The following is a 14,631-nucleotide window of genomic DNA, read 5'->3' as shown; positions in this document are numbered from 1 at the left end:
AGATAGATAGATATAAGGTTAAAAATATTATCCATTGCGGAAATGAAACTCGCTTACTATATCCCGTTTGTCTCGCAATGGGTGGTCCAAAAGATAATAGAAGAACACGACGTTTCGTGCGCTACTGCGACTTCGTCAGGTGATGCGGCGACGTTGCGCGTGAGGTTTATATATGCGTGCTCCGCTTCTATTTTCTCTTATTCTCTAATCTTTTATAGAATATCTATTTAAGATTTTAATTCGCCTGCCGCCTCAGCCACCTCAACAGCTTACGCACTACAATAGCTTACTTCGCGCGCAGCTTACAAACAACTTACAACGCTTACATAACTTGCAACAGCTTACAATAACTTACAACAGCTTACAACAACTTACAACAGCTTACAACAACTATTACAACGACTTTCAATAGCTTGCACAGCTCTACATACTAACACCAACAGCTACCTTTCCAGCTTCTAGACCCCCTCCGGATCCGATACGACATTGTTGTTGTCCTCGCTGCAGGTTGGTTGAGCTCAGATCCAACTTGTTGTTGCGCTCCTCAAGCTAACAAAATACTATTTCCAAGGCAGAGATGCGATCCCGTCAACCTTGTAATGCGGGAAATAGTCTCGTAACGAGAGTTAACACTCAATAATCTCAGAACATAAACTAGATAGGCAATTAAGGCAGCGGCTGTTGACGTGCGTGGGCGGACACAACCATGCACGCCATCCATAATCCGACAATTTTTATAAATTTATATTCAAGCTATCATAGCTTTACATATGTTGAATATTTTGCAGAACGGTAATATGCGGGTACGGAGACCACATAATACAAAGTATATTATTATATATATATATTAATATATATATATATATATATATAGGCCTATCACATATACACTGATCGTAGGGTACATCTACGATCGAACACATACATCCTATTGTGAATCCATTAGCGACCATCAGCGTCTTTGGAGACCGTGGTCCACACCGCGTATGTAGTAGCGACCACAACCAACGTGCGCTCCGACACCTGAACAGCCAGCAGTCGATGGCTAATCATGAGCAGCAGACATGCGTTCCATAACACGAGAAATTGCCTCGACCTGGTGAATGCGAGGATAAAAATAGACCACGCCCACTTCCGCCGCCTAAGTATGCTTATGACCGTAGGAAAGTGTAACTAACTATCATATGGAGCGAACGATTTGCGTTATATTCTATAAATTCTAGCTAATATAGACACATAGTCTTAGCCTTTAATCTCTGTGAATTTGAGTCTATTGAAGCGCGATTAGTCTAATTAAAATTAGGCAAATAATGCACGCGCGGTCTAGACCGAGCTTGAAACGAAGCGTCACGAATTCTATTTTTATCCTTCCAAAAATGAAAAGTGGCGGGGTCTATGTTTTATCCTCCATACACAGGTCGAGCAATTCCTCTGTTTAGAGCGCATGTAGCCAGCAGACACGCGTCCGTCGACTCTTCGTCCGTAGCGCATCTTGTCTGATATGTGCGTCTACCAATAACAGCGACGACGAATAACACGGTGGATACATGCCGTGCGTGCGTGCGTGCGATGTCGTGCGTGCGAGGGCGAGCGTGAGCTCGTGGCCGAGTGCGATAGGGTGCGTGTGCAGCGTGCGAAGCGTGGCGTGCGTGTCAGCGTGGTGCGAGCGTGCGTGCAGGCGTGCGTCCGCGATGCGAGCGCGCGTGTGCTCTGTGCGTGCAGGCGTGCGTGTGAGCGTGCGGAGCGCGCGTGTGCACGTGCTGCAGCGCGTGCTGAGCGGCTGAGAGCGTTGCGTGCAGAAGCGTGGCGTGCAGCTGTGCGCTGCTAGCTGTTGCGAGGCGCGCGTGCGAGCGTGCGTACAGGCGTGCGTAGTGAGCGTGCGTACCAGGCGTGGCGTGATGAGGGTGCCGTTGGCAGGTGTGCCGTGCAGAGCGTGGCGTGCGAGCGCTGCGTGCGCAGCGCGGCGTGTGCTCGGCGTTCGTGGCAGGCTGCGTGCAGGCGTTGCGTCGCAGAGCGTGCGGTGCGAGCGCGCGTGTGCTCGTGGCGTGCAGGGCGGTGCGTGTGAGCGTGCGTGCAGGCGGTAGCGTTGCAGGCGTGCGATGCGAGCGTGCGTTGCTAGGCGTGCGTGCGAGCGTACGTGTGCAGCGTGTGTGCCACTGCGTGCAGTCGTGCGTGCGAGCGTGCGTGCAGGCGTGCGTGCGAGGGGGCGTTTTTTGCGTAGTGAGCGTGCGTGCAGGCGTGCCGTGTGAGCGTGCTCGAAAGAGTTGCGTGTGCGTCGAGCGTGCGTGCACGTGCGTGGCGTTGAGCGTGCGTGGCAGGCCGCTGCGGCGTGTGAGCTGTGCGTGCAGGCGTGGCGTTGTGAGCGTGCGTGCAGGCGTACGGTTGACGTCGAGCTGTGGCGTGCGTCGCGAGCGTGCCGGTGCAGGCGTGCGTGCAGGCGTGGCGTGTGAGCGTGGCGTGGATGGCGTGCGTGTGAGCGTGCTAGCGTGCGTGCTGCGATTCGGTGCGTGCAGGCGTGCGTGCAGGCGTTACGTGTGAGCGTACGTGCAGGCGTGCGTGCGAGCGTTGCGTGCGAGCGCGCGTGTGCGTCGTTCGTGCAGGCTGCGTGCGTGTGAGCGTGCGTGCACGGCAGTGCGTTGCGAGCGTGCGCTGCGACGCGCGCTGTGTTGCTTCTGTGCGATGCAGGCGTTGCGTGTTGAGCGTGCGTGCACTGCCGTGCAGGCCATGCGTTGTGAGCGTGCGTGCCATGCCGTGCGTTCGAGCGTGCGTGCAGGCTTGTGCGTGTGAGCGTGCGTGCAGCGCGTTGCGTATTGAGCGTGCGTGCAGGCGTGCCGTGTTGCGCGTGGTGCCAGGCGTTGCGTTCGTGCGTTGGCCGTGTGAGCAGGTGCGTGTCAGGCGTGGTGATGCGCTGCGTTTGAGCGGTTGCGTGGCAGGCGTGCGTGCATGGCGTGCGTGCAAGCTTGCGTGTGAGCGTGCGTGCAGGCGTGCGTGCATGCGTGCGGTTTGAGCTGTGCGTTGGCAGGCCGTGCCGTTGCCAGGCTGTGCGTTGCAAGCGTGCGTTGTGAGCGTGCGTGCAGCTGCCTGTTGCGTCGTGAGCGGTGCCGTACGTACGTTGCGTGCCGTTGTGTGTGCGTGTGGCGTGGCGCGTGCGTGCAGGTCGTGCGTGTTCACGAGCGCGCTTGCTGGGATGCGCGTGCTGCGTTTGCGTGGTGCATGGAACAGCGCGTGTTTGTGTGGCAGTGCGTGCTGTGCGGAGCGTGTGCTCGGGTTCGGTCAGTGAAGCGTGCGCGTAGCGTCCAGGCATGGTGTTGAAGGTGCGCTTGCGGGGCGTCCTGGCTGCCCTGGCCAGTGTGTGTGTGTGTGTGTGTGTGTGTGGTGTTGTGTGCTGTGTGTGTGTGTGTGTATATTATATATATATATATATTTATATATTATATCTATATATATAATGCGATCTCTGTCGCGTCCGCCTGTCTGCCTCGTCTGTGGAGTGGACAGCATATTGGCGTATTTTGTTTAGTTGCCTTACTCTTCTTGCAATCTGCACCTGTGCCAGGTTAGTAATGGAATTCCCATAACACAGACATTTCGGATTTTTTTGATTTTCGCATTTTTTTGCTTTTTTTGGTTTATACGCATATCAATCATTCCTTACCTGGCACATCACATTGATACAACATGTTCAATCCGATGGCCATATAGAGCGCAGTGTCCACAGAGAGAGGTGGGGAGGAGGCAGATATTAGTCCCCGCCGCCATATTGAGATCAGATTAAGAGGCGGGTATATAAATGCCCTTTTATAACATGGGTAGGATATGAAAACTTTCTTAGGTTTTTGATCTATAATTCTTTTCACGAACATCGTTTACTTCAATTCACATGGTTGCGTTTTGTTTCCAGAAACATATTACAAATATGATTTAGTGCGTCTGTTTGCGGATATTTTGCAATGTTTGTGTTAATGCAAAAACGAAAAACGCACGAGCGTTTACATTAAATTCATTGTATTTTCCTAAGCGCGCTTCGGCCATTTTATATCCCCTTTTCTGTGACCTATAATTTAGCACAGCTGGACTTTCTGATCTCACTTTATGAGATATACGGAGCAATGAAGCAAGCGATGGTGACGAGGAAAAAGGTGAGCGAAGTGGTGTGCGGATAGAATCGGAGAGAGGGAGAAGAGAGAGAGAAGAAACAGTCAGAAAGGGGGAAGGGGAATATTGTAAACGCTACAGAGCGGTTTGTGAGCTTAGAAAGAGCACACAACACATTGATTGTCATCGCAATCCTAACGGACAATTACGCTCGCATATATAGGCATTTGATATATATTGCTATATGTCAATGCTATAATCAATGATAATAAATGCTATATATCTAACATGTTCAATATTTGGACTACTGTCCACCGTTGGACGGACGCCTAAACAAACATGACGTATGCGTGCTATCAAATTACTTGCTAGAGATATTTGTCCTAAATTGGACACCGATGCAGTCTTCATTACGCGTTTAAATATTTAAACGTATATGTTTATTTATTCAGTGTGCATTTTTTACATTTTATTTTATTTAATTGCATGCATATACTTAATTTAATTATTGTTATTTATTTATTTAATTATTTAATTCTTCATAAACATCATCTACACCCACGTGCTTACTAACAAGAATAAATTCAGCCGGATGGATTGCATTGTGTTGTAAATGAAAACAATATATAACTTCACCAATAATTATACGTATTTTAAAGACCCAATGTGACCCCTTAATCGAATCAACAAAACTTTAGAGAATTTTTTCCAACTATGAGGTATTAATTACTTGGCGAAATTTTTGTTACCAACAGTCCTTCATTCATTGTACAAGCAGCAGCAGCAGTTGCACCTTGCCCATTGACTACAGCAGCAGCAGTAGCAGCTGGCACACTAGCCATAGCAGCAGCAGCAGCAGCAACAGCAATAGCAGCGGCAGCAGCAGCAGCAGCAACAACAACAGCAGTAGTAGTCCTCGTTACAGTGGCAGCAGCAGCAGCAGTAGTGGCAGCAGCAGCAGCAGCAACAGCAGCAGTAGCAGCAGTAGCAGCAACAGCAGCAGCAGCAGCAGTAGCAGTAGCAGTAGCAGTAGCAGTAGCAGTAGCAGCAGTAGCAGTAGCAGTAGCAGTAGCAGTAGCAGTAGCAGCAGCAGTAGCAGTAGCAGTAGCAGTAGCAGTAGCAGTAGCAGCAGTAGCAGCAGAAGCTGCGAAACTAGAAATCAGCCACACAGAATGAGATTACAACCATTCCTGCCCACTTCCAGCTAAAGAGCTGATATTAAAAATATTCATATTTATATCTAGAATGAGAGATTAGAAAGAAAGGTGCACCAGTATTTATATGGAAGATATCATATCACAGGTTCCTTCCCATTTCCTGTACTAAATTCAATGACTGCTTTCTAGTACTTTGTGTGATCTTTAGTTATGAACATTTATACAGGGTGCAAAATTAACACGAGTCTGGAGTCAAATATTCCCTGATTTACTGCAGGGCCCTCGCTACCCACTCGCCAATTCGCCAATGGCGAACAAATGAGTAATCTGCGCGAATTGAAAGTCTTATTGGCGCGAAAAAAAGGTGAGCGAACGTCATTTTCCCGTATATAAACATGACCAGCAACACTCGATCCTATTGATCGTGAAACAGCAACCGTTTCTTTTTGCTGCCGCGGCAGCACTTGTCATGTGTCATTCCCGATTGCAGCTTTTTCGCTCGATTTCTCAGGAAAGGTTTTGGCTGTCGCTCCTCATACCGCAGCGCGGTGCCGCACCGCCCCTTACATATACAGGCAATAAGCGCAGCACCCACCCGCGACTGTAAACAATTCAGTTGCATTCGCCCCCCCCCCCCGTACTTCAATCAATGCCGCCCAGCCAGCAAGCACAGCCTTGCACGGACGTGGTACAGGGCGTGTCGCGGGCCTGCTTTTTTCGTTTTTTTTTTCTTATGCGTGAGAATGCGTAGGGCATGCAGGAGGCGCGGAGAATGGCGTCCAGATGCGCGAGTCTCCGGCGCAAATAATGTGCGGCAGCGTGCAGACTAGTAGGTCTGCTAACAGAGTAAGGATCTTAAATAAAGGCGTGAAATTCTTATTTTCGGGGTTGCAGTCAAATGCAGGTTTCGTAAGACATTCAAATGTTTTAAATTTTGGCTGGGGGGTCAGACCCGCCAGAACCGCCCCTCTACCTTCTCTCCCCCTGCGGTCTGTCCTGCAGACAATCTCACCGTTCGTCGCCCACACCCTGCACGCCTTCGTTGACATACCATCATGTGCGTTTTCCGCAAACTGGGGCATTACCACCGTTGTCTTATTTTCGCCTCAGAAGAAAAACCCTCGGGTTAAAAAGGCCTGTCTCCACACATGCACGGCACGGCCAGCGGCCAACGTTGCTTAGGCTAAAAGTCAAAATGGATTTTTTACTTACGCGTGTGCGTGCACGTGTGTGTGCTGCGCGCCGTGCGTGTAGGTGTTTTGTACCTGTGTACTGGTGTGTAGGTACTGCGTAAACGTTAGTAAAACTTTGATAATTACTGAACTGCGGGAATATAGAAAGCTTTAATGAGATGCTAATTTTTCTGGTCCAATAGCATCTCCGAAGTTACAAAAGTAGTAGAGTAGCGCCCTCCTGCACACTATATGCACTGTGCCTGCTGAACTCTTCTGTAAAACTATTAGCTCATTTACTCGTAAATAACATATACTGTGTCGTAAGGATAACAAAGAATACTAAAATGAACATCCTATAATAGTACTGCGCGCGGCAACGTGCGTGCGTACGTGCGCTGTGCGTGCGTATTGTGCGTCAGGTACTGTAAAATAGGTAGCATGTTTGGTGACGCCCTACCAACCACAACAGTAGAGAGGGTTTTACGAGACATTAATTTTGGTTAAACAGCTGATAGAAATGCAACCTGAAAAAGCAGAGAAGTGTTTGTTGAGACATTTCTACCCATCAAAATTTAAGCGCCCAGAATAAAGATATGTTCTGAACTTTTGAAAAGTCGCTAATGTCCTCAGCGTGTGCCCAAAAAGATAGGCGCCGACCTAAAATTAGCATTTGGTTCGCGGGGTACCCGGCCCGACTTTCACATTTCGGTAGATGATAAAATGGTGCCGACATGCGCGGTCACTTTTATGAGAGGTTTCAAGAAAAATACGAAACTCAAACAGGATACCGCCTGCGAATCATACATCATCCTCAGAATATCCGATCTTCTGTCGATTTATTTACCTAAGGAGAGTTCAAAATATTTATAAAAGCAGAACTTCGTTTGGCGCTGAAGTGAACAGTTCCTAACTATCGTTATCTAGAATCATACAAGTGAAACAGTCGGGCCCTGGCCTGGCCCGGGCCGGCCGGCTACTTCATAAACAGAGCCTGAAGGTCGCTTATGGCCGGCAGCGGCCGGCTTTGATAGTACGCGATCGGATCGCGTACTCATTATTAGTATCGCATGCTATCGTTGCTATCACCCCGGGCCGCAGAGCCGTTTTAACCCTTCGCCGTATTACTGCTTTGTTCAAAGGACGATTACTCCGAGCTCCAGTTTTTGGAGCGATGCCTAAACCACTTACAGTACTATCCAGTACACGACACGAATCACCAGTACACGTCTTACACGACACCATTAAAAGACGACTTGCCGATGTTATCACATTTTTTTTGAAAACAATTTGTCATAATCTTTGCAGCATCGCGTACTTGCAACTGCCAAGTCATTGCATCTCTGTGCTCCTGCATTTAATGCTGTATCACCTACCTATTTAACTTGTGCGCCTCCGTTCCCGACCTTGACCTGCAAAAAATAAATTTATATTCCTGCCTACCCATGTTTTTGCCAGGAAAAAAATAAAAAAATAAAAAAAATGTTATGCCTACGTACCGACCCTAATTTTCACAATCCATGTGACCCGAACAAGGTATTTTTTTGTTTGGCCTAGGAGAATTTTCCTGCCCAGGCAGTGAATTAAAAAAATTTTCAGAGCAAATTGAAATGTCTTTGCTCAGTTATCAGTCAGGAGTTCATGGTGTGAAATCATAGTGTTAGTGGTCTCAGTCATAGACAGGGTGCGCTGAATAATAGTTTGTTTGCATTAAATAAGTGTAGTTTTGTACTTCATGCATATAAAAGTGTGTGAAAAAAATAAAGAAAAGAAAAATTATTTATCGCCTTTTTGTGTTCATAAAATGTTAGGCTACAGATGTGGCTAACAGGAATCCAAGTTGGCTAATGAAAATTGATTCTGGCTAATTGTTTGGCTACAGGAAAAAAAATCCTAGCTAGGGCCCTGTACTGTCACTGTCAGACTCCCAGATTTGACATATGCAGGAGTCCGTGTGACTCCCTGAAAAGTCTGCTATACTAACTAGTTTGTTCTAGAGCACGGCCTCGCGGAATTACCGTATTTTTTCCAGCAAATGTCCAAAGAAAATTTGGCAGATGTGCAACCGTATGAATCTTCAAAGTAAGCACATGTTGTATGCGTTATTGCTAATATCTTTAATTTTGAACTTCATACTATGGACTCCCTCATTTTGATGGCAGGGAGTCCGTTGGACGATATCTACCCCTGTTTATACGATAGCAAATGAACGTATTCCAAAATCTGTGTATAAGCACATGTACATACATACATAATAAAAACAAATTGTACATCTATGGACAATAATTCACATAATACAACATACAACAACAGGCACACAGGGTAATAAATTAATTAATAAGTAACTCAATGTAGCTCCAACCAACATTTTTGTTGCAACAAGAACAGAGCGGGACCAGTAAATCTGGTTACGTAACTATAAATTCTGGTAGTGAGGCTGGCTATGCTGGCTAGCAGAAGAATAGGATCGCCATAATATGGTTAATGTCAAATGTACATTCATGAGCATTGTTCAACCGTACACTCAAAAAGTTCGACCTAGTATATAATGAGGGCAGCAAGCGGTCTCATAAGCTAACGAGCTCAAATACTGAAAGAAACCACAAACTTCTAACCCGACTAACCTTGTCAAGTTTGAGCGCATTTCGATAACACTTGATTGCCTCCTCGTATTTTTTTTCGGAGCGCTGCAACAACCCAAACACGTGCCAACACACATAGCTTTTCAAGTCATTTCGCAGGCCCCGCCGAACGTGGTCAAATGCCTCATCTTTTCTCCCGAGGCAGTTCAACGTAAGGCCTTTCATTGCTAGGGTCTCTGCAAGCAACAAAATTAAAGATTCAACATGTCTGTATATACTGCTTGTATATATACAGTGTACAACACAGATGTAGAAATGAAACATGTTAGGCAACAGACATGGGAAGTCCAGGTTAGATGACTTATTTAGTCCGCGTTAATGCATTTCCTTCAAGGTATTTTCCATTTATCAATAGCAGTAAAAGAATATCAAGCCGACACCTTACTGATGTGATACACTTTTCATAACCCTTACTTTTGTTTGAGATAAACTTAATATTACTCAAATTCATATTAAATTCTCTGGCAATTGATAAAAATGTGTTGATGAAATAGGTGTTCAAACACGTCCACTATTATTATGCAGCTGCACGTGAAAAAGAGAAGACTTCTTCAGATTAATGAAAAATAGATCTTTCATTGATAAACTATGCATACTAACCACCATGTTCAGCATACTTTGGGTTACATAAAATCTGCTTGGCAAATTTCAACCCATTTTTGTATTGCTTTTGTTCATAGCATTTCTGCAAAAGAAAGGAATGCATGTTTTGTTATGTACACCATAATTAGCATCCATCAGTCATTTCCCCCCATCTCCATTTTATTACATGCTAATATGGACTAATAATATGTAAATGATAAATTACTCGTCTCTGCAAGTAATCCTGTAAAATGCTGTAAAAATGCTGTACGTAACAGCTGTAAAACTAAAAGTTATGTTTCAGGGAAATGTGTGACACCAGATTAGCTTTGGTTCCTTTGCCACCTCTGTGTCCAATTCCATGAAGTGTAATTGCTAACATTCAAATACAACAATAATTTAAAGGAACAAGTGCCGCAGAGCGACAGCGCTCACCTGACGGCAGGTGTTCTGATGCTAAACTCACTGGCAAACGAATGAAGAGCACCCTCCCATCACCGCGTTCGCGCTCAGAGCATATATCTAGGATACTACTAACAGGGCGTCAAGTGACAAGTGACGCTAAAAAAATAGGAAAATAGGAATTTCAGATGTGAAAAAATAGGAGGAAAATAAGAATTTTGGTGAGAAAATATATGTTAAATAGGAATATTTGTTGCATTGGATGGCCTCCCAACACACCTACAGCCATCCCGATCCGCCACAAATGGTTTTATTAAAATATACATATTTGGAGTTACATCACATGCGAACAATATTTTGAGGTTTTAATGAGAAATGCATGTTAAAATTGATAAGCAGTTTATACATGCATAAGCACCCATACATGTAGACTACTCCAAAATGTGACCCGCTCCAGCATAATACGGACTAAGTCGCAAGACATTGTTTTGAGTAATGAGCACGCAAACATGTCAATGCTGAAAATGGCCTACCTGGACAAAAATGAGATTTTTACAAAAACAAGTTCCTAAGTGCATATTTAATCAGGATATATAGGTTCAGATATCTCTAGATTATTTGACCCACAATGAAATTAGTATTTTAGCAAGGACATGATTGAAAAAATAACAGTGAATGACAGAAAATGTTGTGGTAGCACTTGAGAATGGAATTGGAATGCAATTCAGAGTGGTGAAGGCCGGCGCCAAGGCTGCTGAATGAGATCAGGCATGCTAACATTGCTTAGTTCAAGTGGGCATGGAATTCAAGACCGGCCTGCTGACGGTGCGCCACAACTGGGCAGGCCGCACCTGATTGAAACCCCTGTGAGAACACGATGGATAATAAATATTTGTTCCCTAAGGTATGTGTTATTACCAACATTGTGCAAAGCTTTGAAAAGCATCAGACTGCATTTAATGGTATTGTTGGCCATATCGTACTTTTGATTGAGCAATCATTGCAAAAGAGTGTGACATCTTGGAAGGCTTTATCCAGGATGAGATTGGATAATTTAATTTTGCAGCTAACAATTTAAATTAGGCAAAACACGGAGGGGAGCGATGCAATGTGAGGACCGTACGTCAATTTTTTTATAAAGAAGTGGTGGCAATTTTGGTGCATTCTAGAACCTTGAATGTCTGGACACAGTTATAGAGACTCTTGGAGAGAGTCACCTTTTCAAGATGTAACAAAGGAACAAACGAACTATGAATAGGAAATCCAGGGGGCTGAAAATAGGGCTGAAATAGTATTGTTATAAATGTCTAGAGCATAATGAATTATTTGTTGCTGTGTCCACCGTCGCTTAAGCAATATGTTTACTCAGGGACATAAGCTGCGGCACTTGCTGCGACGCGAGATTTGAAAGTGAAGATAAACACCAATCGAGATGGAGACAATCATTGCACTAAGTCATAGCCAACACCAACATGCACAAGCAATCAGTAAACGCCGCCCCCAGGCCAAGGCATCGTCGTTACGTGATCGAAGCCATACCTCACAAGATGTCTGCCCCTCGTACAGGCAGGCCTGTGAACGGAGGAATTTCTCTTTTTGGTACACCAAAAACAGATAACCACTGTGATACTTTGCTAGTCAGTCTAACTAGCGTCTACATCTACAGTCTACAGCTCACAGGTGCTGTGTGAGGGTGAATAATAATTTAAATTGATACATTGAGCCCAGGGGAGGACCACCCCCACATTTTCTCCACGAATTAGACGTTCAAGCAAAATCGAGACACGACTGGACTGACGAGGATCCAAATCACGGCAAGATTTACCGCGAAGATCCGCGGAGAATCCGGTCATCCCTGGGTATTAATCTGCAGGAAAGCATGCGAATATTTCGGGAATTAAGTCAGATCGGTACCGAGGACTCTTCAACATTCTGTAGATCGGTCAATTCTTTAGATGAGATAGGACTCAATATGGAATATATATCGCATTTTAAAAGTAAGTAAAGACTATTCAGAATACGCACGAGTAACTGCAATATTGTAAAATTTCCTACTCAATTCCTGGTTTTGGCACTGGAGTGCGCGGGTCACAAAGTAGTATGACGTACAGTATACATGAGGCGTACAACATTTTTAAAATATATTGGTTATTGTGACAGAACGATGCGCGCATTTTTGAGCAAAAAAGGGGGGGTACCAGTGAAGAAAATAAAGAAGCACTTTTATATAAAGGTGCGAAGGCAGCTTATGTTCCGTGCTGAGCGCCACGTTGCCCACTTAAGGGGTGGGGGGGGTTAGCGGGCGCTCCCCAAAAGAGAATTTTTTTTAATTGGTGCATTCTGAGAGCATCTGAGCAGTAATTTTGATGTCTAGAATGCAAGATGGAATTCCAAATTTTTAAGCCAAAAATTATCTTTTATGTGTTTTCCCTTTTTTGGGGTAAAAAAAGGGGGGTCCGGACCCCCTGGACCCCCCCCCCTCTTGATACACATACCACATCCAACTAAGAAACAACTTTAGTGAAATAAAATCTGTGATGGTAAAGAGTATATATTACGTTCATTTAATGTACGGGGTGGGGGTCTGGGGGTCCTCCCCCAGGAAATTTTTGAAAATTGGGTCACCTGAAAAAATAAATTCCTGCACTCTGAGAAGAATACATACAATTCTGGATTCAGAATGAAAGTGTCAATGACATTGTAGCTCACCACAAAAAAGCACACAAATGAGTGCGTAAGAAGAAGTTGGTTTTAATTGAGCAACCATCGACGTACATTATAGAAACGATTGCCATAGACTGTATATTGCAATAATAATTTATAAACCAAAATGAATCACAATTTGTGACCGTATATGGCGCTATACCCGCTTTGTAGCGATGGCATTTGAAATAAATAAGTTATGCTGCGTTCCGACATGTTTTGTAAAACTTTACTCTAATATAGACGTTTTATCGGCAGGGTGGAGAGGAAATACCAATTTTTCATTAAAGATATTGTCAATAAAATCTTGTAAAACGAACCAGACGAGTGTGACACCACAGACTGTTTGTGTCTATATAATATGCTATATAATTGCCAAACCCTACCTAATTTGCATACCAAAAATGAGCAAAATCCGTTGAACCTGAACTGACTAATGGCAATTCCCATTTCTGCCAAAAAAATCCACCAAAGAACCACTGCTATACCGTAAGACTAACATATATTAGGACACTCGCAGTGTTTCCCCTGCATTGACACGAGCGAGGCGGGCCGCCTAAATTCTTAGCCGCCACACAGAAATTTGTCCAAAACACTGCCTCTCTGACGAAACTATTGACAACTTTAGAAAGAGATTCAAAAGTCTCATACAATGAGTTCAGAATAGCTTTGAATGCACCAAATTGCACCATTTTTCCAAAGAATTTGGACTGCGCTGCTCGTCCTGCTAGGAACATGAAACGCGCAAACACACCACAAAAATATTTTCCACCTCACAGACCCTTTGGGCCAGGGGAAACACTGACTCGTATATATCATTACTTTGACTAAAATATGCAGACTGAAATTTTTTTCTCTCCTTTTTTTTGATGGTTTAAGGACGGCACTTGTTTCTAGCGAGACTCAGTCCCAACACTTTGTTAATGGTAACTTGCATAAAGTCATAGATGTGACACCAGCCTTAGAACCACTTATAAGTTATATTACTCAATGAGATTCACTTTTGTTTGGTGGCACCTTTTACAATGCATTTGGCACAACATTGGTGAATGTGACTGCATTTTGAACATTCTAGGGTTGTAACGATTCATCGGTGAATCGCAATACAGTGACCCATGATACAATAATCAATACGCAGCATCCGTATCGCGATACAAACGATACAGATGTTAAACAGTCAATAATGCAAGCTAAACTATTTAATAAAGGGCATGTAATTCTTTTGAATTAAAATTTTATTTTATTTTATGAACTTTATCAGTATCATGTAAATATTCTCGGCTGTCGCAGGATTAAATGAATTTTTATGTATTTAGATTTTGATGGAAATTTTAGATGGTTCTTTGGGCCTTGCATCTACAAAGTTCTGCAAACTCAAACGACACACAGCAATTGGAACAGTACTTACACCAATAAATTGCCTCCTAGTCCTAAACATTTTAATAACAGTGTTTCCCCTGGGCAAAAAGGTCTGTGAGGTGGATTTTTGTGTGTGTGTATTTGTGCGTCCCTGGCGATTCTACACTATCTCCGGCCCCACCTACAGATCGATCGCAAAATGGTTTTATTAATTACCATATTTGCATGCACTCACATGCGAACCACATATTTTGAGGTTATAGTAGGATTGGGAGAAATGCCCATGTTATTGAAGCAGTTAATAACCATGCCAGAAAAGCAACCCCCATAAATGTAACCACTCCAAAAATGTGAACCCGTCCAGCATAATTCAGATTAAGAGGAGTCGCAAGCATTTTTTGAGGTAATGAGCAGGCAAACATGTAATGCTGAAAATGGCTACCTGGACAAAAATCGAGATTTTTTACAAAAAAAGGTTCCTAAGTGCATATTTCATCAGAATATACTAGGTTCAGTATC

General features: G+C 44.4%; 1 protein-coding gene across 1 annotated transcript in view; it reads right to left on the bottom strand.

Annotated features, from left to right (window-relative positions):
* The window catches only part of LOC106821588 (N-alpha-acetyltransferase 15, NatA auxiliary subunit-like), a 39,512-nt gene that overhangs the window by 16,602 nt on the left and 8,279 nt on the right, over positions 1-14,631 (bottom strand). Inside the window, exons 2-3 of the mRNA XM_014826469.1 lie at positions 9,667-9,751; positions 9,049-9,242 (exon numbers count right to left, since the gene is read on the bottom strand). Of these exons, the coding sequence (XP_014681955.1) occupies positions 9,049-9,242; positions 9,667-9,751 (279 nt within the window). The remainder of the gene's footprint in view (positions 1-9,048; positions 9,243-9,666; positions 9,752-14,631) is intronic.

This window comes from Priapulus caudatus, unplaced genomic scaffold, assembly GCF_000485595.1.
Source record: "Priapulus caudatus unplaced genomic scaffold, Priapulus_caudatus-5.0.1 Scaffold78, whole genome shotgun sequence".
Taxonomy (NCBI): domain Eukaryota; kingdom Metazoa; phylum Priapulida; class Priapulimorpha; order Priapulimorphida; family Priapulidae; genus Priapulus; species Priapulus caudatus.
This window is presented reverse-complemented; position numbering and strand designations above follow the sequence as displayed.